This window comes from Rhinatrema bivittatum, chromosome 5, assembly GCF_901001135.1.
Source record: "Rhinatrema bivittatum chromosome 5, aRhiBiv1.1, whole genome shotgun sequence".
NCBI classification, from domain to species: Eukaryota; Metazoa; Chordata; class Amphibia; order Gymnophiona; family Rhinatrematidae; genus Rhinatrema; species Rhinatrema bivittatum.
In genome coordinates, this window is record NC_042619.1 from 90,945,544 (window position 1) to 90,973,514 (window position 27,971).

The 27,971-nt window shown below is 46.0% G+C and overlaps 1 protein-coding gene across 2 annotated transcripts in view; it reads left to right on the forward strand.

Annotated features, from left to right (window-relative positions):
• Window positions 1-27,971, forward strand: part of CDK8 (cyclin dependent kinase 8) — a 449,399-nt gene that overhangs the window by 205,320 nt on the left and 216,108 nt on the right. For both annotated transcript variants that reach the window (XM_029602572.1, XM_029602570.1), the window contains exon 3: window positions 14,563-14,673. In XM_029602572.1, coding sequence (XP_029458432.1) covers window positions 14,563-14,673 — 111 coding nt within the window. The remainder of the gene's footprint in view (window positions 1-14,562; window positions 14,674-27,971) is intronic.

The window sequence follows — 27,971 nt, forward strand, 5'->3', positions numbered from 1 at the left end:
TCAAGTGTCTTGTCAGTGTAGAAGCCAAATCTTTCATGTCAACATTTAAAAGTGATATAGGACAGTAAGATGTAGGATACCTGGGATCTTTATCTTTCTTAGCAAATATAGTAATCAGCATCTGATTGTCACCCACTCAAAGGAGCCCTTCTCATGCAAAAACATATGCATATTCAGCATAGGTGTGGTAATTCAAGATCACTATATCTTATAGAATTCCAATCCAACCCATCTATTCAGGGGCCATACTTAATTTCAGCCGTTTAATGGCATATCTATTTCAACCAAATAGTTTGTTTGTAAAGCTTCACTTTGAGCATTTAACAAGTGGAGGCAGCTGTAAATCCGCAAAAATGGAAGAGCATACATCTACAATGGCATCACACTTAGAATAAAGCTGGGAATAATAATCCAAAAAACCTAGTTATTGCTTGAGCACTCAACTACTCCTTCCGAGAAGCATCATATACAGATGTGATATACAGCTTACAGTCTGCCTGCTTTATTCCCGTGTCTAAAAAGCTTATTTCTAAAATTTTGAATTGACCTGAGTGCCCAGATATGAAGCAAGTGATTAAGATTTTTCCTTAATGCTGTCACCTGTTCTTCATTCTCTGGGATTTAATATATGATAGAATACAAAAACGGGTGCAACTATTACGCAACTTAATAACATTTAGAATTTAGAAGGAAGGACCATCATACCAACCTGTGGTATTTGAACTGAATTTAAGTTTGATATTTATACCCACAAGGGTTACATATAATCATTGGTCCTAGGATGGTGAATATCCATGGAAAAAGAATTTTATATTGTGAGCCCCTGAAGCGGTATGGTATGAAACCTGATATCGTGTTGGACTTATTCATATTGAACTTTTTGAAGGGAAGTATACATTTGGACTCTTTTGTACTTTGATCTACTGAATGACATTTTTATAAATATTTAGTAAACATTTTGTTGCGCTCGGGGGTGGACCCTTGTCCTGGAGCAGTGGAGAATGGGTCCCTGGTAGGGACCAGGAAGCAACTGCTCCCAGGGGGTGGAGCACTGGAGGAGACAGAGGCTAGGATGAGCTTCACCACTGGAAGCCCGAGGTCCCCCCAGGAGGAGCCTGTAGAGACCCGGGCCGCTTGGACTTACATTGTCCTCACAGGGTCTCCTGGCAGGATGGAAGTCCAGAGTGCCCACAGGCAGAAGGGGAGTGCGGTCAGGTTTGAGACTGGAGGTCAGATGGAATAAGGAGGACCAGAAGAGTGTAGGTGATGACAAGGCTAGGAACAGAGCCAGAATCTAGAGATGTCAAGCAGGCAGAGGTCAGAGTCCAGGAGTCAGTCCGAGGAGTAGTCAGCAAAGCAGAGGTCAGGTTCTGGAGGTCAGGCGAGGTTACAGGCAGGCCGAGGTCAGAAGGCAGGCAGCAGGCAGACGAGTGTAGGAACAGGCTGAGCTCGGAAGGCAGGCAGCAGGCAGGCAAGTCGAGGAACAGACTGGAGTCAGAAGGCAGGCAGCAGGCAGGCAAGTCAAGAGCAAGCCGAGGTCAGTACCAGAGAGACAGCCCGGAGGTACTACCTGGGGAGATGGACAGACGAACAGGAACAGAAGGATGCTGGAGTACTAGGATGCAGGAACAAGGCAGGAACAGAAGGATCCTGGAATGAGACTTGGAACAAGACTGGAACACAAGGTTCAGACGCAGTGACAATCTAGTGAAACTAGGCCGATTGCCAAGGCAAGGAAGTACAAGCAGGGACTTCCTTATATCGGGGAATCAATCAGGGCGTGCCACGGAGTTAGGACCCACCCCTGGCCCTACAAGAGGCTTGGGCGGTCTGTGCGTGCGAAGGGGCGTGGTCAACACAGCCGAGGACGCCGAGCTCCAGCGTGAGGCCTGGTGTGCAGTGGAAGGCCCAGCGATCGCTGCCGTGGGACGCCAAGGCCTGGAAGTACTTGCAGCTGCCGCTAGGCAGGCCGACCCGGGACCTGCCGTGGAACCATGGAGGTGAGCAGGCCCGTGTGTGGGCTGGGCATGAACGGGGTGTGTAACACATTTCAAAAAAAAATTTTTAAAATTCCTTTTCCATGGACCGATGATTATATGTGAGCCTTGTCGGTATAAATATCGAACTTAAGTTCAGTTCAAATACCGCAGGGTGGTATGATGGTCCTTCCTTCTAAATTCTAAATTCTAAATTTTATTAAGTTGCTTAATAGTTGTCCATGTTTTTGTATTCTGTTATTGTATCGTATGCACCTTGATTGGACTGTTTTCATGAGTTAATATATGATGTCAACTCTGCATGTAACTTCAAAATTTCTTTATATTGAACCTTAGATTTGCTCACTACATAAGATATCCTTAAGACCGCTTTCCTGGCAGTCCAGAGCACTGCAGCTAAAACAGCAGGTGTATCATTGAAAAATACATAGTCCTACCATGTCTGGAATTAGATATTTTCTAAACTGCTGGTCATGAAATAAGGAAGGGTGAAGGCGCTACTTGAAAGAACTACTCCATACTATACCCACATAGAAACATATAGAAACATAGAAATGACGGCAGAAGAAGACCAATCGGTCCATCCAGTCTGCCCAGCAAGCTTCACGCTTCTTTTTCTCATACTTATCTGTTTCTCTTGGCTCTTAGTAACCTTAGGTTCTATTTCCCTTTCACCCCCACTATTAATGTAGAGAGCAGTGATGGAGCTGCTTCCAAGTGAAATGTTAAGTTTGATTAGTTGGGTAAGTGGCAGCATAGCTCTCTGCCGTTGAAGCAGAGATATGCGTGAAGTATTAGTTTTTCTTCTCCCCTGCCGTTGAAGCAGGGAGCTATGCTGGATATGCATTGAAAGTGAAGTATGCCTTGAAAGTTACATTAACTATCATCAAATATTGAAAAGCCTAATAATTGGTAATACCTATAGCCCATGAACCCATCCCTGTTTTGTTTTGTTTGTTTGTTTTTTTTTCTATTTTTAATTGGGAGATGGCAGCCCTCCATCCTTCCGCTCCGTGAAGGTGGAACACCAACCACTGGCCACTGGCATCCCGCTCCGTGAATGCCTCTGTGGCTACTGCCGCTCCATGCAGTGTTTTGCTGCCTGCTCTTTATACGCGTCCTCTAGACCTGATGGATCCACAGTGTTTATCCCACGCCCCTTTGAAGTGCTTCACAGTTTTGGACTTCACCACTTCCTCCGGAAGGGCATTCCAGGCATCCACCACTCTCTCCATGAAGAAATACTTCCTGACATTGGTTCTTAGTCTTCCTCCTTGGAGCCTCAGCTCGTGACCTCTGGTTCTGCTGATTTTTTTCTGACGGAAAAGGTTTGTCGTTGCTTTGGATCGTTAAAGTTTTTCAAGTATCTGAAAGTCTGAATCATATCACCCCTGCTCCTCCTTTCCTCCAGGGTGTACATATTTAGATTCTTCAATCTCTCCTCGTATGACATCCGATGAAGACCCTCCACCTTTCTGGTCGCTCTTCTCTGTACCGCTTCAATCTTGTCTCTGTCTCTTTGTAGACACGGTCTCCAGAACTGAATACAGTACTCCAGGTGAGGCCTCACCAAGGACCTGTACAAGAGGATAATCACTTCCCTTTTCTTACTCGATATTCCTCTCTCTATGCAGCCCAGCATTCTTCTGGCTTTTGCTATCGCCTTGTCGCATTGTTTCGCAGACTTCATATCATTAGACACTATAACCCCAAGGTCTCTCTCCTGCTCCGTGCACATCAGCCTCCTCTCCCCCCCCCCCCCCCCCCCCCCATCGAATACAGTTCATTCGGATTTCCACTCCCCATATGCATGACTTTGCACTTCTTGGCATTGAATCTCAGCTGCCATATCTTCGACCACTCTTCTTTCCTTAAATCCCATCTCATTCTCTCCACTCCTTCCGGCGTGTCCACTCTGTTGCAGATCTTAGTGTCGTCCGCAAAAAGACAAATCTTACCTTCTATCCCGTCCGCAGTGTTACATGTAAACCAGAGTGAAACCGGGGCATGATCTGAACATACATATGTACCAATACTTGCAGTACTCACCATACCAAAGACAAAGGAAGAAATCAACAGGTAATCAATATGTGAATAATATGTGGGGGTGAAAAAAAGATAAAGTCCACCTCAACAGGATGCAGTACTTGACATATATACTCTTTCATTAAAAAGGGTAGACTAGAAAGAGAGGCACTGTTACATGCCAATCTGGGAAGTTTAGGATCAAGCAAGAGTCCACAACTACATTAAAGTCCCTTCCCACTATCAAAACATGATCCAAAAATTGATTCAGTAATGAAAAAAGTAAGAGAAAAAAGCATGGGAATATACATTTGGAGCATAGATATTGCAAAATATATATTTCTTTTGATATAAAGATCCACTAACCACTACAAAGCATCCTTTAGGAACTTTAATAACCTTTTCAGACAAAAAGGGAAGATCTCTATGTATAGGTATTATAGCCTCCCTATGTTTACTAAAATACAAGGAAAACATGCATTGACCTACCCAGTCTTGTTTAAAATGTTTGTGTTCAAGATCATTCAGATGTGTTTCCTGCAAAAATACCATGTGGGCGTCTTTTGTAAAAATCACTAAGACTTTTTTGTTTTTGCTCAGAGAGAGGATACCATGTATATTCAAGGAAGCAATATTCAAATCAATCACAGACAAAGTCAAAAAAAGAAATATTACAAAGATACTGTTCAGTAAAAACTTAGGAAATCCAAGTAAATAAGACCCCATGACTTCCCCAGCACAGGCCACATAACCCTGAAAAAGAAAGCATACATTGGAAATAGCCATTGAAGCCATACCACAACATAAAACTTTTGTCTGCCCAAAAATCATTCACACCATAATCATATCTCACTGAAAAATACAGCAAAACAACCAAACAGATATCACAAAACACTCCAAGGGACTGCATACAGCCAAGCCCACTCTTATCTTATTTCTTCCTCCAGCTCATCTGGTATACCCTGTGGAATCAAGATTCCAAACCAGCTTCCAGTTTCAAGCCCAAGTAAGCCGCAAAGCTATCAAGGGATCACAAAACAAACAAACAAAAAAAATCAAGAAAGAAAGAAGAGAAAAGGAAAAAAAATAAAAAAAAACCCAGGAAGCGCAGCCAAGAGGCATTATTATCAGAATGTTCCTTTTAACAGTCATAAACCATAAATCATCACAGAACTGTCATCCAATGTAACCAATCATGGAGTGCTGCCAGAGAATACCAAGCAGCCTTGAAACTAAAATAGTGCTGCAAAACAAATCTAGGAATGGCCTCTGACACTCAGAGAGCATCCCATTTCATTGCACACATAGCTGCTGCGGTGATTCACAGAGAGCAATCCTCAGTCTTCCAACTTCTAATACGTATGCTTCAAAGTCATTCAAAAAGCAAAACATAAAAGCAAAATAGAATGCATGATCTCAGCAGCCACTGTAAATCACACAAATCAGTTATCTCATGGCAATGAGGGACTTGTGAATCCAGATAAATGGCAATTGCACCACTTCCCCCAGCTGGTCAATTATTCGTTAAAGGCAAACTGGCAACCCCAGTCAATGAACAGCCCTGCAAACTGAAAACTGGTGGTAAGTTAGTAATATTAAAGGGGCAGACTTCCCCAATGGGAAGTATAGCCTGTGCATCAGGCCACACTAGATGGTCGACAGTCCATGTTCCCCACTTCCAGTGGACACTGGATTTTCCAAACTTAGTAAGAACACTAAAAGCAAATAATGGGCACTTCCCCAATAGCGACTGTTGGCAAAAAATCATGCGGCACAGTTCTCATCTATAATAAAGAAACTAAGAGACCAAAAGTCAGTCATTGTGCAGTTTTACCATGAATTGTTTTATCTGCTCCTTAGACTGTAAAATAAGGGCCTTCCCCTCCTGAAAGACATGAAGCAGGCTGGGAATAATAATGAGAATTTAACCCCCTTGTGATCAGGGCCGGTGCAAGGGAATTGGGCGCCCTAGGTGACCCTTGTGCTGCTGCCCCCCTCCCCCCTAGTCGCGCCCCCCCTACCTGTTTCGGCGCCAACTGTGTGCTTCTCAGGGCCGCGAGCAGCCCTCACGGCCCTGAGAAACACAAAGTGTCACGCCCCCGCCCCCCCCCCCCCCTCCATCTGTTTGCTCGCTGCAAAGAGAAATAGAAACAGTCGGAGCCGAAACAGGTTGGGGGGGGGGGTGTGTGACCCTGAGAAGCACACAGTCTCTATTTCTATTTGCCTTGAGCGGGATAGGCCCCGCTTGTGGCACCAAGTGGCTGCTCTTGGGCGCCCCCTATGGCTCGGCGCCCTAGGCGACCGCCGAAGTTTGCCTAATGGACTCGCCGGCCCTGCTTGTGATGTAATTCTCTATACATGGGTACCAAGGCCATGCAATTTGCTGTAATTCTCACTGAGTAGTCTTTGACTAGTAATGAACTGGACCCACAATAATTCAGTTTCCTACTTTTCTTATATACCATCATAATTTTGTACTTATTCAAACTGTTGATCAGTGCCGCAGTCACATTCTTAGAAATCTCTTTCACAAAGTCACCTTTCAAATCTTGTTTCATGCACTTTGTATTCATTACCATTTTATGGTTCCCAAGCCACAATTTCTCTATGGCAGATCTCACAGTTTTCGTTGACCACCTAGCAAAAAATAGTTATCTTGCATTACAGCGATAAATGATCAGCTCAAAACCTCAAACTTGTATGCATCCAGCTAGCAAATGTGGCTAGATCCTAATGGATCTAGCCACATAATGCCCTACATGACTGGAAGTCCAAATATTTGATTTTATAATTTGTCTGATATTTTATTCTCATGACCGGATTGATGTGCTCTGTAGAACTGTATGCAATTTCTTTGTGATATATTTATTGTGTTTATGTATATTTTATATTCATTTGTATGTACATGAGGGAATTCTTAAAAATGGTATGGGAGATTTGCTGATTGTGTGTATGTGTTTAGGGCTGAATTAGTATGTTGTATGTGATTGACTTTTGTACAGTATATGGTATCAGTGGTTCTCTGACAAGCAGGATTAAATCAGTTATAACCAGTGGGTGATGTCATCCAACATTGCTGACACAGACCCAACTCTCAGAGATCAGAAATGTTTCTGAGCATGTGTAGGATTGTGTGTGCAGTCACTGCCTTGTGAGCCATTCAGTCTTCAGCTGAGCTACTACACAAATGGAGCCCTGCTCTGTCTCTCTTGAATTTTTGGTGGTTTGCTTGTTTTTGAAAAATCAAATTTTTTTTTTGTGCTTCATATATATTTTAAAAAATGTTATTGTGATTTTTTTTTTGCCTCTGTGAACAACTTCTTTTCAAATTCTCTCTTAGATTGCTTTATCAGTGTTTTACATCTAACTTGCCAGTGCTTATCCTTTATCCTATTTTCTTCAGATAGACTCTTTTTCCAGTTTTTGAAAGTTTCTTTTTAATCTAAAATAGCCTCTTTCACATCACCTTTTAACATGCTGGTAGTTGTTTTTCCTTCCTTTCTAGCTTTGTTAATGTGTGGAATGCATCTGGCCTGGGCTTCCAAAATGATATTTTTAAACAATGCCCATGCCTGATATAACCTTTTAATATTTGTGGCTGCTTCTTTGAGTTTTTTCCTAACTCTTCTCTTCATTTTATCAAAGTCTCCCTTTTGAAAGTTTAATGCTAATTTACTTAATGTAGGTTTACTTAATGTCCTCCCTCCAGTCATTAAGTCAAATTAGATTGCATTATTATCATTGTTACCAAGTGGCCCCACCACCGTTATTTCTCTCACCAAATTGTGCGGTCTGCTAAAAGTTAAGTCTTTATGGATCCCCCTTGTGTCTGTTCCCTGACCAATTAGTTAATGAAGCAGTCATTTATTTCATCTGGAAATTTTAATTCTCTAGGACAGGGGTCGGGAATCTTTTTGGCTGAGAGAGCCATGAACGCCACATATTTTAAAATGTAATTCCGTGAGAGCCATACTAACTACAACCCCCCACCCTCCTGACCTCCCCAAGACCTACCAAATTAATTTACTACAACCCCCTACTCTCCTGATGCCCCCAAGACCCTCCAAATTAATTTACTACAACCCCCATCCTCCTAACCCCCCCCCCAAAGACCTGCCAAAAGTCCCTGGTGGTCCAGCGGGGGTCCGGGAGTGATCTCCTGGACTTGGGCTGTCGGCTGCCAGTAGTCAAAATGGCGCAGACGGCCCTTTGCCCTCACTATGTCACTGGGGTCGACCAATGGTGGCGGTAGCCCCTGTGACATAGTAAGGGCAAAGGGCCGTCGACGCCATTTTGATTACTGGCAGCCGACGGCCCTTTGCCCTCACTATGTCACTGGGGTCGACCAATGGTGGCGGTAGCCCCTGTGACATAGTGAGGGCAAAGGGCCATCAACGCCATTTTGGCTACTGGCAGCCGACAGCCCAAGTCCAGGAGATCGCTCCCGGACTGCTCCTGGACCCCCGCTGGACCACTAGGGACTTTTTACAGGTCTTGGGGGGGTCAGGAGGGTGGGGGTTGTAGTAAATTAATTTTGGAGGTCTTGGGGGCATCAGGAGGGTGGGGGTTTTGTTAGATTTTTACTTTTTTATTAAAGATTTGTCTGCAAGCCAGATGCAGCCATCAAAAGAGCCATATCTGGCTCCCGAGCCATAGGTTCCTGACCCCTGCTCTAGGATGTCCTGATGTTACAATTAGCTGGTCAATATTAGGCTAATTGAACTCTCCCATTATTACTGTGAGGCATTTCATCATCCATCTTTTCATTTTAGCCAGGCGGATGGTAGCATACCTCCACTGTGATAATCTTCCCCATCACGAAAGGAATATCCACCCATAATGATTCTACTATGCATTTAGAATCCTGCAGAATCTTAATCCTGTTGAACTCTATGCCACCCTTAACATAATGTGTCGACCCCCCACCAAGCTGATCCACTCTTATCATTGTGATATAGTTTAGTATAGCTCTGTCCCTTTGGTTTTCTTCTGAGATGCCAATTATGTCTATCTCTTCATTCAGTGCTATATATTCTAACTTTCCCATCTTAACTTTTTAAACTTCTGGCATTAGCATACCAACATTTCAAGTATGTTTTTTGTTAGCATTAACAACCTGCTTATCGGTTATCAAGGATAATTTGGCATCTTCTAACCCAAGTTTGTTCTTTACTTATAAGCACATGGACTACTTTTGCCTTTTTGGGTTTTTTTGGAATCTATCGGGATGCTCTAACTCCACTGATTCTTTAGTATCCTTCAAAAGGTACCTCTGTCCGAACCTTGCGATGATGAGCAACAGTTTGATTTTGGTTAATGCCAGCAGCCTAGTTCCACTCTGCTTAAGGTGAAGCCCATCCTTGTGGATGGCTCCCCTTCCCCAAATGTTGCCCAGTTCCTATCAAAACTAAAGCCCTCTTCCCTGCACCATTGTCTCATCCATGCATTGAGACTCTGGAGCTCTGCCTGCCTCCGGGGTCCTGCACATGGAATGGGGAGCATTTCAGAGAACTCTAATCTGGAGTTTCTGGATTTCAGCTTTCTACCTGACAACCTAAATGTGGCTTCCAGAACCTCCCTCCCACACTTTCCTATGTCGTTGGTGCCCACATGTATCACGACAGCCGGCTCCTCCCTAGCACTGTCTGAAATCCTATCTAGGTAACATGCGAGGTTTTCCACCTTTACCCTAGGCAGGCAAGTTACCAAGCGATCCTCATATCAAGCAACCACTGAGCTATACACATTCCTAATATCTGAATCACCAGCTATGATGGTCAACCTAACTCTACCCTCCTAGACACTAACCCTTGGAGGCTCATCCCAGTGTGAGAGTCTAATGCATCACCTGGAGAGCAGATCCTTGTTAGAGGATCCTTTCCTGCTATTGAGGGAGCTCAGAGATGTTCTGGCAGCTCCGCTGTGTGACCTGTTCAATAGATCCCTAGAAACGGGAGTGGTGCCGAGTGATTGGAGAAGAGCGGTGGTGGTCCCGCTTCACAAGAGTGGGAACAGGGAGGAAGCTGGCAACTACAGACCGGTTAGCCTCACTTCGGTGGTGGGAAAAGTAATGGAGTAATGGAGTCACTTCTGAAAGAGAGAATAGTGAACTATCTACAGTCCGGAGAATTGATGGACCAGAGGCAACATGGATTCACCAGGGGAAGATCCTGTCAGACAAATCTGATTAACTTTTTTGACTGGGTAACCAAGGAATTGGATCGAGGAAGAGCGCTTGATATCATATACTTGGATTTCAGCAAAGCTTTTGATACGGTTCCGCACAGGAGACTGGTGAATAAAACGAGAAGCTTAGGAGTGAGGGCCGAGGTGGTGACCTGGATTGCAAATTGGCTGACGGACAGAAGACAATGTGTGATGGTAAATGGAACCTTCTCTGAAGAGAGAGCGGTTTTAAGTGGTGTACCGCAAGGATCGGTGTTGGGACCGGTCCTGTTCAATATCTTTGTGAGCGACATTGCGGACGGGATAGAAGGTAAGGTTTGTCTTTTTGCGGATGACACAAAGATCAGCAACAGAGTGGACACGCCGGAAGGAGTGGAGAGAATGAGACGGGATCTAAGGAAACTGGAAGAGTGGTCGAAGATATGGCAGCTCAGATTCAATGCCAAGAAGTGCAAAGTCATGCATATGGGGAGTGGAAATCCGAATGAACTGTATTCGATGGGGGGGGGAAAGCTGATGTGCACGGAGCAGGAGAGGGACCTTGGGGTGATAGGTTCTAATGATATGAAGTCTGCGAAACAATGCGACAAGGCGATAGCAAAAGCCAGACAAATGCTGGGCTGCATAGAGAGAGGAATATCGAGTAAGAAAAGGGAAGTGATTATTCCCTTGTACAGGTCCTTGGTGAGGCCTCACCTGGAGTACTGTGTTCAGTTCTGGAGACCGTATCTACAAAAAGACAAGATGGAAGCGGTACAGAGAAGGGCGACCAAGAAGGTGGAGGATCTTCATCGCATGACGTACGAGGAGAGATTGAAGAATCTAAATATGTACACCCTGGAGGAAAGGAGGAGCAGAGGTGATATGATACAGACTTTCAGATACTTGAAAGGTTTTAATGATCCAAAGACAACGACAAACCTGTTCCATAGGAAAAAAATCAGCAGAACCAGGGGTCACGATTTGAAGCTCCAGGGAGGAAGATTCAGAACCAATGTCAGGAAGTATTTCTTCACGGAGAGGGTGGTGGACGCCTGGAATGCCCTTCCGGAGGATGTGGTGAAGACCAGAACTGTGAAGGACTTCAAAGGGGCGTGGGATAAACACTGTGGATCCATAAAGTCAAGAGGCCGCCAATGAAGAGTGGGAGACTCGCCAGAATGACGGCTACTGCCTGGAGACAATACCCTTATTCAATAAACATACACATGCTTACTGTGACTCCAACATCGCTCTAAGCTTCAACAGCAAGAGGAAATGTGGAAAAATGGATTTACACTCACAAAGAGGGGAGTAGCTGGCTTGTTACGGCGGTTACTACCCCAAACCAAATAAGCCTGATGCTTCACCTTCAATGCATATACAGCATAGTTCTCTGCTTCAACGGCAGGGGAGAAGAAAAAAGGGTTCGCACTCACAAAGTGGGGAGTAGCTGGCTTGTTACGGCGGTTACTACCCCAAACCAATTGTGTCCGATACTTCACTTTCGATGCATATCCAGCATGGCTCTCTGCTTCAACAGCATGGGAGAAGACTGATACATCACGCATTTCCAGCATAGCTCCCTGCTTCAACAGCAGGGGAGAAGAAAAACAACCAATAAGGACTGTATAACATAGTCTGGGTAAAACAAATAAGCATGAGTGTAGCTTGCTTATTGCGGCGGTTACTACCCCTACTACCCCTAACTAATCAAGCTAGATATTTCAATGGTGGGGGTGGAAGGGAAATAGAACCAAGAGCTAAGAGAAACAGATAAGTATGAGAGAAAAAAACGTGTGAAGCTTGCTGGGCAGACTGGATGGACCGTTTGGTCTTCTTCTGCCGTCATTTCTATGTTTCTATGTTTCTATGTTACACCAAGGCGATGCTCTCTGATCAGATGACCTTGCTTCTGCAAAGCAGCACAAAGGCTACCAGAATGGAGTTGGGACTTGACTACTTTGTCCCCGAAGGTCTCCTCTCTATATACCTCTCTGTCTACCTCACCTCCTCTCGGTCTGCTGCTCAAGCCTCCAGAGATCGGACTTATTCTCTGAGAATCAGGAGCTCTTTGCACCGGGCACACACATACAACCTCTCACCATACACATGGCGCTTTCTGCTTCTTCATATTGTTGAGTTCTTGTTAATTTAGGGCCCCATTTACTCAGCATTTTTCCCATAAAAACAGAATGGGAGAAAAGCCTTAGAAAATCAGGTCCTTAAGTTGCAAAGGCAGTAGGGATGCTTAAATTAAAGTCATTTAAATTTATGTGGTGTAGTTAATGTTAATTTGACAATGACCTGCAAGGGAACATTTAATCTATTGCTAAAGGCCAGGAAAATCCTTTGATTTGGTTGAATTCCTGATTGTTTTTTGTTGTGAAAAGATCTCTTGTCATCTTATATGGGTTAAGAGTCTATAAAAAAAGAATGAGTCTAAGGCTAGGTGGGAGTTGGGGAGGATGGGTGGAAAGGAGGCAAAGAAAGACACTAAAGAACTTACTTGCCTTTTCCCTATCTTTTTTTTACATCAAGCCCATACACACTAAAGATTAATTTATCCCTCATTTTCACCTCTCTTACAGACATTGGGGTAGATTTTGAAAGAAGCACACGCACATGTAGGCCCAATTTTATAACATGCGCGCGCATGTTATAAAATCCGGGGTCGGCGCATGCAAGGGGGGACACAACAGTGCACCTTGCGCGCGCCAAGCCGCACTGCCTTACTCCGTTCCCTTCCCCCTAACCTTCCCATCCCTTCCCTTAATCTTTCCCCCCCTGTAGCCGTACTCTAACCCTCCGCTGACTTGTCTTACCTTTTGCGCCTGCCGGCAACCTGCCGCCACGCGGTCCTCCGGATTTACATGCGTAACCTTTTTAAAATCCGTCCCATTGCTGGGTAAGTCCCAATTTTTCCTAGCAAAGCAATACTCACCAATCCTCTTCAGCCACCAGCAAAATCTTCTTTGCCTCCCAATATTCCCTCCTCATTGAAGGTTTCTGAGCTCTTCCCCTGCAATATATATTGTGCTTTACAGGCAAAGTACTATTTACAAGCCCCTTTGATGATACTCACTTCAGTCTGTTTGCCAGAGTGACCATCTGCTGTTGTTCCTATATACCAACTTTGACACCTACTCAAATCAATCACACTACTCTTAACACCTTTACAAAGCAAGTTTCTTGCCCTTTCCTAGTTTGTTTTTTTTTATCGGGCCCTTTTCCTACCTTTTAGCCAGGCACACACAGACTAAAGAATTTACCTGTCTTTTTCCTAGAATTTTTATTCTAGGCACACACAGACTAAAGAATTTACCTGCTTTTTCTTTTCTATTTTATCAAGCACACACACTAAAGATAAATTTATCCCACAATTTCACACCTCTCTCCCAATCTTTTAAATCCCAATTTTACCCAACAAAGTAATATTCCCCAATCCTCTCCAGTCAACAGCAAAATCTTGTCTCTCAATACTTCCTCAGGATTACACAATTGTTCTTGTAATATATAAAGAGTGAAAGGGAAAATTCTTCCTGAAGGGTCAGGTTAAATTCTTTTAAGAGCAGTATTAAATTAGAATTTGAGATTCGCTCACTCAGTTCAGAAAATACACCAAGACTTTTTTATTTGTTAGCCTATGGTTAAGTTTGTTTTTATTATTTTACTTTTGTATTTATTAACTGTTTAAATATTTTTTATTCTTTTTACTTCTGCAACATATTTCAGTTTTCTTGATTTTAATTGTATGCTGTTTTGTTCTTGTTTTTGATTTAACTTGTGTATGTCATTTTGTTCACCACCTAGGCCTTTGAAGTGTTAGGCCGTTTATAAATTTTAATAAATGTAAATGTAAAAGCTGATTAAATATACACATCCATTGTTGCTCATGTGCACAATAGGCTCAGTCTCTGCTCCCCACTAAGTGCTTACTTCATATTTTTGACATATATTTTACTAACCTCTTATTTACAGAAGAGATTTTAATTTGTGGATATGCCATGTGCTATCTGTGTTTGGCAAGGTCTTAGCAGTTCACTGTCAAGGGTAAAAATATTTTAGAATTATCATTAATTTCCTGGCTTCTTTTATGCCACTGCTTCAATATTTGATTTATATTGTGCCACTTGTATTTTAATGGACGTGTGTGACTCAATTTAATTCATGCTTTGGAGAGGATAACATTTTTTCACTAGAATAGTCTAATAGAACATTGATATATCTTATTTTTCCCGTGCATTATAGGTTCAGTTTTAAGTCTGTCTTTCATGATCTAGGATTCGGGTAGGAGTATTTTGTTTTTACCCCCAGTGTCTGTGTCATACATCTGCAATTGCATTCATGTAATGCATTTTTTTTTCTTTTGCAGCTGCTGCGAGAGCTTAAGCACCCAAATGTCATCTCTTTGCAAAAGGTTTTTCTGTCTCATGCTGACAGGAAAGTATGGCTTCTCTTTGACTATGCTGAACATGACCTCTGGGTAAGGCATATACTGCATGTGGGAACTATAATATATTTCATTGTCAAGTAAGAATCAATATAATTGTTACAACTAGAATACTATCCACTGTCATCAAAATATCAGTTTACTGTATTAGCCTGAATATAAGGTGACAACCATAGATCCAAGTCAGGGGAAATGTTTCCATTATATATTATTTTGCTTTTACAATTTTTAATCTATTTGGGAATTTTTATTTTTTGCTTTATTTTCTTTTGCTGTCTTTGCATTCCTCTTCCTACCAGCAGTTCCGCCTCTTTGCTTTTCTATCCATCCATCTAGCTGCTCATCTTCTGTGACTCCTCCATGTGCTGTTCTCATTCCTGTGGTACAATTCCCAAGAGGCCCCCAGCAGAGGTCCTGCAGGCAGCTAGCACCATATACCTGGCAGCCCCACATAACTCCTTCCTGAGTATAGCCACCCTGGAACAGCTCCTGCTGTTGGCCCCACCAATGCAGTGGTGGCTCCTCCATTCTGTGCCTGGGCTGGCAGGGAAAAAAACTGTTTAGGCCTAAGAGAGATGGAAGTCTTGAAGACAGAATTGGAAGTATTTGGATGGACAGAGTGCTGGTAACTGCACACCTTCAGCACTAAGGAGCTGCAAGTCTTTCCCTGAAGGGCCTGAGCAAGAATTCTGTCAGGAACTGGTGTTTGCCTGTCAGGCCTGAGCAGTACAAAGACTTATCTCTCGCATGGCTGAAGACATGGCTTGCAGACGTCTTCCTCTGGCAGCCTGGTCACCCAGACACACCACTTGCTTTTCCCCTGCGAGGCTTACTTCTTCCTTTTCCCTAAACCGGGCCCCAAATATAAAACTTAGTGGGTTTTTGGACATGCTGCATGTCCAAAATGAGGTTGTCTTATATTTGGACAATATGATATTCATTTTTTACTCTCTTTGCCACTAATAATAAAAATTCTCAGCACCCTAATATAAAAGGGCATAATATACAAAAAATTAGTGCAACTAAACAAAAGATTAAAGTACAGTTTATTGTAGAGACCATTAACCTTTGTCTTCCTGCGGATCATATATGCAGTATAAACAATTCTCTAATCCAGTGTTTCCCAGCCCTCTCCTGGAAGCACAATTGGCCAATTGATTTTCAGGATAGTCACAATGAATATATGAATATATTATCTCACCTTTTGCGCTTACTTGGCAGCCTGCCAGCACACAATCCTCCGACACAGCGGCAAGTGACAGCTGTGCCGGAGGCCTCTGGCCCTGCCCCCGGACCACCCCTTTTGTAACGCCCTGGGACTTAGATGCGTCCCAGGGCTTTACGCGCATCACCAGGCCTTTATAAAATAGGCCCAGTGCACATAACTCCCACCCCCATACGCATAAATCCTCTGAAAATCTGGCCCCTAATGTGCAAATAATAATTTGTTTTGTAAAACAATTGACATTTTTCATAATTTCTATGTGGTACATATATTCTCACAGGACAAGCAGGATGGTTGTCCTCACAAATGGGTGACATCGAGGATGGAGCCCACCACGGAAAACTTCTGTCAAAGTTTAAACAGAACTTTGACTGGCCCCTACTGGGCATGCCCAGCAAGGCACTGACCCTGCAGCCAGCAGGGGTCTCCCTTCAGTCTTCTTTTTTCCGCGCAGCAGTTGCCACGCGGTGAAAGGAGCTCTCTTACCACGTTCCTGACAGGAATTCGGTTTTTTTCTTTCCGAAGAAAATTTGCCCCTCAGGGGTCTCCCTTCGACAAATTTTTGTCACCTCCGCGAAAGCCGGTAAGTTTTTTGCCGATTTTCATCGACTGCCGTCGATTTTGGCCCTAGAGGCCTGTTGGCACTTACCAATCCCGCGGCTAAATTTGGCCCTAGGCCATGGCGACGGGGTTCCGTCGTTGTCCGGATTGCACCCGGACTATGTCAATCACAGATCCCCATCGGGTCTGTGTTCTATGTTTGGGAAGTGAGCATGATGTCCTGACTTGCACTAAATGTGCCCTAATGACACCTAAGGGTCGTAAAGCCAGGATGGAGAAGATGGGGCTCCTCTTCCATGCACCCACCCCCAACGCCATCGATAGCATCGACGTCATCGGAACCGGCACCGTCGAAGTTGCACCACCATCGTCAACCCTCCGGTGACCGTCCTCCACCGATGACTTCTCGGCCGTCGACTCCTGTCCCCTCCCCGGATGGGCGAGGAGATCGGAAGGATAAGCATCGCCATCGACGGCACAAGTCTCGGCCCGTCGAGGATCCACAACCATCGACCTCTGAACAGGCCGAGCCACCGACGAAAAAGCCTCGGTCAGACCTGGCACCGTCCACGTCTCGTTCGCAGGCACCGAGGAAACCCTCACCCTCCCGGGGTGCGGGGGCCGTGATCCCACCGGTTACGGTGGTACTTCCGGCCCTGCCTCAGCCTCCCTCTCCCGTCGAGCCGGGTATGGTTACCCCTGGTCTCCGGGCAGAACTGGACCGGCTAGTCCAGGAGGCCATCGAGAATGCGATGCGAAGATTCCAGCCTCCACCGGCACCGCCTCCGGCACCGATTCCGGCACCGCCTCAGGCACCGACCTCAGCACCGACTCTGCCACCGAGGAGGGAACCGACCACCGAGCCTCTAGTGGAAGCGTTGGCACCGATACTAAATCGTATGGAGGCACTCATGCGCGCCCTTCCATCGGTGATTCCAGTAGCACCGACTACACCATCATCTCCGGAAGGATATTCATCGACAGGAGAAACACCGTTCCGGATTCCCCCGTCCGGTGTCGTTCCATCGGTGCCTTCACATACCTTTCCACCGATTTATCCTTCGGCTCCATCGATTCCAAGATCGGCACCGATTCCATCGGTACCCCCGAAGCCCTCGATGCCGTTCACAGTTCCGCTTGCAGCACCGATTCCATCGATGCCTTTGGATCCTCTACCAGGTCCTTCAGGACTGCAAGCCCTACATGATCCTTATGATACCTGGGGTGATGATACATCTTCAGATACAGATTTACCATCCCCACCATCTCCTACAGAGAGTAGAAAATGATCTCCTCCTGAAGATCTCTCCTTTATAAATTTTGTAAAGGAGATGTCAGAAATTGTGCCTTTTCAGCTGCAATCTGAGACCGATGACAGGCACCAAATGATGGAGCTGCTCCAATTTCTGGATGCCCCAAAAATCATCGCTTCCATCCCCATTCACCAGGTATTTCTGGATCTTTTAAAGAAAAACTGGGAATCACCTTCATCTGTGTCACCAGTTAATAAAAAAGCTGACTCAACATACCTCGTTCAGTCAGCACCAGGATTTCAGAAGTCTCAACTGGATCATCGCTCTGTTGTAGTTGAGTCTGCGCAAAAGAAGGCCAAGCGCCTAAAACCACACTCTTCCACTCCCCCTATCAAGGACAACAAATTCCTTGATAGTGTGGGCAGGAAAGTATATCATGGGGCTATGTTGATATCTCGCATAGCTTCATACCAACTTTATATGACTCAATACAACAGAGCTATCCTTAAACAGATGCAGGACTACGCTGACACATTACCGGACCAATACCAGCCACAGCTTCAAGCCCTCCTTCACAAAGGATTTGAAGCTGGGAAGCACGAGATCAGAACGGCCTACGATATCTTCGATGCTTCCACGAAAGTCTCAGCTACTGCCATCTCAGCCAGACGTTGGGCTTGGTTAAAATCATCCAACCTTCGCCCAGAGGTCCAGGATCGTCTAGCCGATTTACCCTGCTTGGGGGACAATCTGTTCGGAGAACAGATTCAACAGATTGTGGCGGAATTGAAGGATCACCACGAGACGTTGAAACAACTTTCGTCTGTTCCATCTGAGGTATCCTCCAAACCACCACCTAAGAAGGACTCTAAAAAGTCATTCTTTCGGCCACGTCGTTATTACCCTCCGTCGACTAGGCCTCGTCCGGCTCGATCCTCCACCAGACCTCAGCTACGCCAACCTCGGAAACAAAGACCTACTGTAGCCCCACCTCCCGGGCCTGCGGCAGGCCTTTGACTTCCCGATACGGAGCACATGCCATATCCCACTCCCCCACATCCCTGTAGGGGGTCGTCTGTGCCACTTTTTGCAGCATTGGATACGGATTACCTCAGACCAGTGGGTGCTGGCAATTATCGCACAGGGTTACCACCTCAATTTCATAACTCTTCCGACAGACTCCCCGCCTCTTCAAGCATGGAGTCTATCCAGCCACTTGACTCAATTACAACAGGAAGTATCCCTTCTTTTGCAATCAAATGCTATAGAACCTGTCCCTCCCTCTCAACGAGGCAAGGGATTTTACTCCAGGTACTTCCTAATTCCAAAAAAGTCAGGAGGGCTACGTCCAATTTTGGACCTTCGGGCCCTCAACAAGTACCTTCAAAAAGAAAAGTTCAAGATGGTAACCCTGGGCACGTTACTCCCTCTGCTGCAAAGAGGGGATTGGCTATGCTCCCTCGACCTCAAGGAAGCTTATACCCATATTGCGATAACACAATCCCATCGCAAATATCTGCGGTTTCTAGTAGGCCGCGACCATTATCAATACCGAGTACTACCTTTCGGTCTGGCATCTGCTCCACGAGTCTTCACCAAATGCCTCGTAGTTGTAGCAGCATTCCTCAGGAAGGAAGGTGTCCACGTATACCCCTATCTGGACGATTGGCTAATCAGGGCCTCCACCCCTCAGATTGCCCGGTCCTCCCTACAATTGACAATCAACACACTCCTTTCCTTAGGGTTTCTTGTCAATTACGAGAAATCTTGCTTCGTCCCATCTCAAACCTTATCTTTCATTGGGGCAGACTTGGACACCTTACAGGCAAAGGCCTACCTTCCGCTTCAACGGGTCCAAACTCTCATGTCCCTAGCTCACCAGCTCCAGTCTCAAGATACGGCCACGGCTCGCCAGTTCCTCATTCTCCTAGGACACATGGCATCCTCGGTTCAAGTCACTCCCATGACCCGACTAGCCATGAGAGTAACACAATGGACTCTACGACACCAATGGATTCAAGCTTTTCAGCCTCTGTCCTCCATAGTCACAGTCACACAAGCGCTGCACCTATCCTTAACCTGGTGGACGACTCAGGTCAACCTCCTTCAGGGCTTACCCTTTCTTCCACCGGATCCGCAAGTAATCCTAACCACCGACGCTTCTCACATCGGTTGGGGAGCCCATGTGGACAACTTTCAAACCCAAGGGTTATGGTCCAACGAGGAAGCCGAACACCAGATCAATTTCCTGGAACTTCGAGCAATCCGCTATGCGCTCCGCACTTTCAAAGATCATCTCTTTCATCAGATAATCTTAATCCAGACGGACAACCAAGTGGCCATGTGGTACATAAACAAGCAGGGAGGCACAGGCTCCTTCCTTCTGTGTCAGGAAGCTGCGCAGATCTGGGCGGAAGCCCTCTCCCACTCCATGTACCTCAGGGCCACTTACCTGCCGGGAGTAGACAATGTATTGGCAGACCGGCTGAGCCGTGTCTTCCGACCGCACGAGTGGTCACTCGATCCTCTAATAGCGACCTCTCTGTTTCACAAGTGGGGTTCTCCCCGCATAGACCTCTTTGCGTCCCCTCAGAACCACAAAGTGGACGATTACTGCTCTCTCATTCGGAGCCAGCACTCTCGGCCGAGGGATGCATTCTCCCTCAAGTGGACAACCGGTCTGCTCTACGCATTCCCTCCACTTCCTCTTGTGTCAAAGACTCTCGTGAAGCTACGCCAGGACGGAGGAACCATGATCCTGATAGCACCTTACTGGCCACGCCAAGTATGGTTTCCAATACTCCAGGATCTCTCCATCCGCAGGCACATTCCTCTGGGAAAGGACCCGCATCTGCTCACTCAAAACGACGGATGCCTCCTCCATCCCAACCTCCAAGCCTTGTCCCTGACGGCATGGATGTTGAAAGGTTAGTCCTTCAGCCTTTCAACCTTTCAGATTCCGTTTCTCGAGTCCTGATAGCTTCACGAAAGCCTTCCACAAGAAAGTCTTACTCATACAAATGGAAAAGGTACACATCATGGTGCACTTCTCAGTCCCTTGATCCCCTTTCCTGTCCAATCTCCAAATTCTTGGACTATTTATGGCATCTCTCTGAATCAGGTCTTAAAACCTCTTCCATTAGGATGCATGTCAGTGCGGTAGCCGCCTTCCATAAAGGTGTACAGGGTGTCCCTATTTCAGTACAACCCCTAGTAACACGTTTTCTTAAAGGCTTGCTCCATCTGAAGCCACCCTTACGGCCTCCGGCCCCATCCTGGGACCTTAATCTGGTTCTTGGTCGTCTAATGAAACCTCCTTTCGAACCTCTGCACTCCTGTGAGTTAAAGTATCTCACATGGAAAATGTTATTCCTTTTGGCTATCACTTCAGCTCGCAGGGTTAGTGAATTACAGGCCCTAGTTACCTATCCGCCTTACACTAAGCTCCTGCAGGACCGGGCGGTACTCCGCACTCACCCTAAATTTTTACCTAAGGTAGTTTCTGAGTTTCATATTAATCAATCCATCATACTACCTATCTTTTTTCCCAGGCCCCACTCCAACTCTGGAGAACAGACCCTGCATACCCTAGACTGTAAACGGGCTCTAGCCTTTTACCTAGACCGTACAGTTTCTCACAGGAAGAGCACTCAATTATTCGTCTCTTTCCATCCTAACAAGTTAGGACAACCTGTGGGTAAGCAGGCTCTTTCCTCCTGGTTGGCGGACTGCATTGCTTTCTGCTATGAGCAAGCGGGCATCCCTTTTCAAGACCGTGTCAAAGCACACTCTGTGAGGGCCATGGCTACGTCAGTGGCACACCTTCGATCGGTGCCGCTTCCTGACATCTGCAAGGCTGCAACCTGGAGTTCTCTCCATACCTTTGCAGCCCACTATTGTTTGGACAAAGCTGGAAGACAGGACTCCATCTTCGGCCAATCTGTCTTGCGTAACCTTTTTCCAACGTGATGTACCAACACCCTTCCACCTTCCCGGTAGGGTGCGGATGCCCTTTACCAAATTCCACCCCAGTTGTAGTGCCTGTTGCACGTCGTTGGGTGCATTTGGTGCAAGTCAGGACATCCTCAGCTCGGTACTCACCCATTTGGGAGGACAACCATCCTGCTTGTCCTGTGAGAAAGCAAATGTTGCTTACCTGATGTAACAGGTGTTCTCACAGGACAGCAGGATGTTAGTCCTCACGAAACCCGCCCGCCACCCCGCGGTGTTGGGTTTGTTTTGTTTTTACTTTCTAGGCACTGCCTGTAGCTTTGAACATCAGACTGAAGGGAGACCCCTGCTGGCTGCAGGGTCAGTGCCTTGCTGGGCATGCCCAGTAGGGGCCAGTCAAAGTTCTGTTTAAACTTTGACAGAAGTTTTCCGTGGTGGGCTCCATCCTCGATGTCACCCATTTGTGAGGACTAACATCCTGCTGTCCTGTGAGAACACCTGTTACATCAGGTAAGCAACATTTGCTTTATCTAAATGTTTCTTCTGTTACTCTTCATGATATCTGTATGATTCGTGTTTTCTTGCTATATAACCCAGTTGATGATTTCGATATAGCCCTTCTTTTATTGCTGTTTTCTTAGCCCAGTTGGTGATTTCTATACGACCCTATATTACATAGCTGTAAAAAGACTTTCAGAATCTGGCATAGGCAAATGGGGAGCTGTCTGACAAACTTCAGGATATAGAAAATTGCATCCAAAGGTATAATATTCAAATAATAGGTATTCTTTAGTCAGATGATTATCTCAACTGCCTCAGTGGTGTGAAATCTATATGTAAGGCTATCTTGAACTCTTGTGAAGCGAGGAAGCAAAGCAGGCCATTGTCATTGCACATACAGCCATCGGACATTATAGCATGCCTATATCACTTCTTTATTAAAAGAGCAGTGATGCAAAAGGTGAGAGCCATGAGCTATATTTGGAAAGGCATTTCCAATGAACAATTTCATGATCTGTCTCCAAACCTGAAGAGACGAAGAGAGTTGAAGCCAGTCACGAATGATCTCAGAGCAGAAAATATATACTATAAATGGCTTTTTCCCTTTGGATTGTCTTTTACCATCAGTAATACAACATCAAAATTCTATTTGCTGGAAAAAGCTAGAAATATCATGTGAGAGGCTGGCATTCCAATAAAGCAAGGATCTTTAGACCTTAAACCCCTGCTGCACAGAGAGAGATCCAAGTGGCAAAGAATCAAAAAAAGATGGGAAGAGACCTTGGAGGAACTTGGGCAGTAATGTTCTTGATAGAGATATTCTTACATGAATCTACCGTGAAGGAGCAGTTTGTTTCTATCTCAAATTCATATTGAGAAATTTCCTGGTTGTGGCTGAATTTTCTCCTTTTGTTATGCATATTGTTCAGTGTTACAATGTGTTGTTTCTTTGCTGATATGAGTATTTCTCCTAGGACAAGCAGGGATGGTAGTCCTCACACATGGGTGACATCATCTGATGGATCCTGGCAAGGAAAACTTATGTCAAAGTTTCTAGACTTTGACTGGACACACTAAGCATGCCCAACATATCCTAATCCATGCTTCCATGCGAGGTCCCTCATCAGTCTCTTTTGTTCCGCAGAGCTATTGTTCGCAGTTCTCTAAGCTCATGCTCTTTTTTTTTTTTTTTTTTTTTTAAGCAAAGAAAAACTTTTTCACCGATACTTTTCGGGATTTTTCACATCTGTGTTCCCTCTCCAGTTCCCTCTAGCCTCTTAGTCAGGTTTTTGTCGGTTTGGTAAGTTTCTTTTCATTCCATTCCTCGTGGCGGCGTCTCAGTGCCTGCTGGTATTGATCACGCTGCCGCCACCATTGCCAGTTTTGCCTCTTTAGTTCATTTCGATCTTGGCCTCGGGTTTCCACCGATACCCTCCGTGCACGAGGACCAAGTCTATCACGGACCCGCACAATGTGTACATCTTCTGCCTAGGGGCATTGCATGAAGTTTAGGAGTGTCGTCTCTGTGACCAAATGAGCCCAAAGGGATGTAGCGCTCACCTCGACAAGATGGAGAAGCTCTTTGGGGCGAGAGAGTCTGAGCCATCAACATCAGCATCTATGGCATTGATGCCGAAGGACCATGGAGCCATACCGATGATGACTATCAACATCAGCGGAGCTGTCTGCTCCGTCAATGCCATCAGCGATAGGAGTGCCAGAGACCAGTCACAGTCTGTCTCCTCCAGGTCGAGGACATCATGTTTGTCGTCTTCGACCTTGACACGAGGAAAGACTGGGCTGAGCACCGAGGGAAGCCTCGGCACCAGTTACCATCAATGCACGGTGCTGGGCTCAGGTTCCTACCGGTGCTTGCTATAATGCCCCCGAAGTGACCCGGAAGCAAAGAGTGCCTATCCTCCATCGATGCCGGTGTTCCACAATGGTCTCCACCGATCCTGGTGTCAGGCACCGATCCGAGGAAGATCTGACCACTCCTCCTGTCTCCCAGGTCATATTGGCATTGGCAACTTTTGAGAAGGAGTTGGAGCGCTAAGTCCAGCTGGTGGTCGATTGGGCGCTGCGGGACACCAAGCCAGCGGCATCAACAGCACCAGTGCCCATGCTCTTCCTATTGGAACCGTGGCTGGAGCATCTCAATGTGCTTATCAGTGCGATACCAACCCAAAAGGAAGGGCACCGATGCTTACCCTGACCAATGCGGTGCTCGTTGCCGGTTCCTCTTCTGAGGAAGCTCCATTGAGGCTGGCGGAGACACCATCGTTTACAGCCCCCCCCCAACAGGCTTTACCAGGGCCGGCACCAGGGCCTAGGCCGCTGGACGAAGGCCGGGCACCTAGGGGCCCTCTATTCTGCAGATGTCAATGAGGAGGAGGCCTTGTATGACCCCTGGGAAGATGACACTACAGAATCCTCCTCTGAGGACTCGGAAGGTCTCCCCTTAGAGCTATCTCCTCCAGAGAAGCGAAGGAGGTCTCCACCTGAGGACCTGACCTTAGCAGGTTTTGTGAGGATGATGACGGAAGCCATACTGTTTCAATTGATGATGGAGGAGGATGCCAGACACTAGATGCTGGAAATCCTTCAGTTTGTGGAGGCTCCTAAGGAGATTGTGGCGGTCCTGGTACACGTGATTTTTAAGGAGTTGCTGTTGAATACTTGGGAACACCCCCTCACAGTTCCTCCTGTCAACAGGAAGGCTGACGGGGTTTACCTCCTCCAACAGGCTACCGGATTCGAAAGCACCTGCTGGCCCATCAATCGTTTTTTCATGTATCTGCTCTCAAGAAAGCCAAGCGCTCTTGGACCCATGCCTCGCTGCCCCCAGGGAGAGAGCACAGGGTGCTTGATGCTCTTGGGAGAAAAGTCTTTCAGGGGGCAATGCTTGTAGCCTGCATTGCCACCTACCAATTCTATATGAGCCAATACTCGCAACATCTGGAGGCATGTGCAAGAGGTGGCCGAGTGGCTGCCTCAACAGCAGCAAGACACTTTTTTGTCTCTGATGCGAGAGGGCCTGGAGTACGAGACACAGGAGGTGCATTCCACCTACGATGTTTTTGAGATGGCAGCGAGTGTCTCTGCAGTGGGAATTGGCGCTCGTAAAATGGCATGGCTGCGGGCCTCAGATCTCCAACCAGAGGTACAGGACTAACTCGCTGACCTGCCGTGTACAGGAGAGAATCTCTTTGGAGATAAGGTGAGAGATGCGGTGGCCCAGTTTCAAGATCATCATGAGATTCTCCAGCATCTCTCCGCCAGCACTTCAGACCCTCCCTCCTCAGCCAGGAGATCTGTGAGGCAGGGTCAGAGGAAGTCTTTCTATCGCCAGAGGAAGTACTATCCTCCATCCTCTCACTCCCGTTCACAGAGGGAGAGCTCTCTTGGCCATCCCAGGCAGCAGCAAGCTCCAAAGCCCCAACTGGCACCCCAGCCAAATCTTAGGACGGGGTTTTGACTGGATTGTGGGGAGTATATGCCAACCACCTGTATCCGAGATGCTGGTCAGGGGCAAGCTGTAGTTCTTTGCAGACCAGTGGCCCAGTGTAACCACGGACCAGTGGAATCTGTCCATTGTCCATCAAGGGTACCAATTGAATCTATTGGGTGTCCCGTCAAATTCTCCTCTGTGCCCATTTTGGGGGCCATTAGTGCATCAGGAGGTACTACTACAGGAGCTCTCCATCCTCTTAATGGCCAGAGGGGTCATGCCTTTTACTCCTGGTACTTCCTGATTCTAAAGAGAACGGGGTACTCCGTTCCATCCTAGATCTAAGGGCCTTGAATAAGTTTTTGAAAAGAGAAAAGTTCAAAATGGTTTACCTGGCATCCTGATTCCTCTCCTGCAAAAAGGAGACTAGCTAAGCTCCCTCGATCTAAAGGACTTGTACACTCACATCAAGATCTTTCCAGGTCACAGGAAGTATCTCCAATTTGTGGTGGGAAAACTGCACTTCCAGTGCAGAGTGTTGCTGATCACAAAATGCCTGGCTGTGGCGGTGGCGCATCTCCTCAGGCTGGGAGTGCAAGTTTTCCCCTATCTGGACAATTGGCTGGTCAAGAGCACCTCTCAGGCATGGGCAGAACGATCCCTGCACTTGCCCATCCGGTGCTAGAGTTACTAGAGTTCGTTATCAACTACCCAAAGTCCCACCTCAGCCCATCACCTCAGTTGGACTTTATTGGAGCCCTGCTAGACACAGCTCAGGCGACAGCCTTCCTGCCATGCACCATGGTGTTGAATCTCCCCCGCTGGCATCCATTGCAGGAGCGATTCAACAGAGCCAGCACGTATCAGCGTGGCATCTGTTGAGGTTGTTGGGCCAAATGGCACAACTGTCCATGTTACTCCCCTGGCATGGATACACATGAGCAGAGCCCAATGGTCTTTGAGTGGGGCCAGGCCACTCAAGCCCTCCAGGTTTGCAAAGAAATCACTTTGCTGCTAAAGGATTCTTTGTCCTGGTGGCGGGTTCTCTCAAATTTGGAACAGGGAGTCACCTTCCAAACTCCGCCTACCCAAATTATCCTTACCCATGGATGTGTCCAGCCTGGGGTGGGTTGCCCATGTAGACGGGCTCCGCACCCAGGGTCTGTGGGTCCGCTCAGTGTGAGATCAACTTCCTGGAGCTCCGGGGATCAGGTACTTTCTGTGGGCTTTCAGAAATCTGTTGGCCAGCAAACATATCATGATCCAGACAGACAACCAAGTGGCAATGTTGTATGTTAACAAGCAGGGAGGCACACGATTGTTCCTCCTGTGTCAGGAAGCAGTCCAGATCGGGTAATGGGCTCTGTCCCAGGGTGCTCTGGGCCACATATCTGGCCAGTACAGAGAACGTGGTAGCAGTAGACTGAGTTGGGTCTTTAGGCCCCAGGAGTGGTCTCTGGAGCAGGGGGTAGTGAATTGTATCTTCCGCTTTGGGGAAGCCTGGACATGGATTTGTTCATGTCCCCCTGCAACAGGAAGGTGATTCAGTTCTGCTCCCTATACAGTTCAGACAGCAAGCCAGCCTCAGACGCCTTTGCCCACCGTTTACAATAGTGACATTCACACCTCTAAATCAACAGACAAACAATGATTGCTTATAGAAGTGGTATTCATAGTCAGGCATTAACATCTGTTAAGCAAAATTTTCTATTACATATTAATTAATGATCTAGTACCTAAAGCGAGGAGTACGGAAAATTAAATGATATATTAAGTTTCACATCTTAGTGCGTTGCATTGACAATCTTACATTCTCTCGTTAGATTTATTCTTCATGATTCAATTATTATCTTTTGTCCTTCTTGTCTTTGTGGCTTTCTACATTCTGATGTTTTTAAATTAATTTGTATGAATTTTTGAATAGCCATATTTTTAGCTCACATTTAAATCGCTTTCTATCTGTTAACATTCGTAACGTCTCAGGCAGAGAATTCCAAAGTTTTAAACCTGCTGTGGAAAACACACAATCTCTTATTTGCATCAGATGTGTGCTTCATATTGTGGGAACAGTCAATAGTCCTTTATTTTGAGATCTTAGTGTTCACTGAGGTGTGTATGGTTGTAGTGTCACCTTAACAAACTGGTGTTACTGGAATGAATGATATTGAATATTATCATTAATACTTTATAATAGATTTGGGATTGTACTGGTAGCCAATGCAGTGTAATCAGTGAGGGTGTAATGTGATCAAATTTCCTAGATCCTAATAAGAGTCTTGCTGCAGCATTTTGTAATTGTAATGGTTTTAAGAGACATGCTGGAATACTGAGTTAATAAGGAGTTACAGTAGTCTAGGTTTGATAAAATTAGAGTTTGTAATTCAGTATC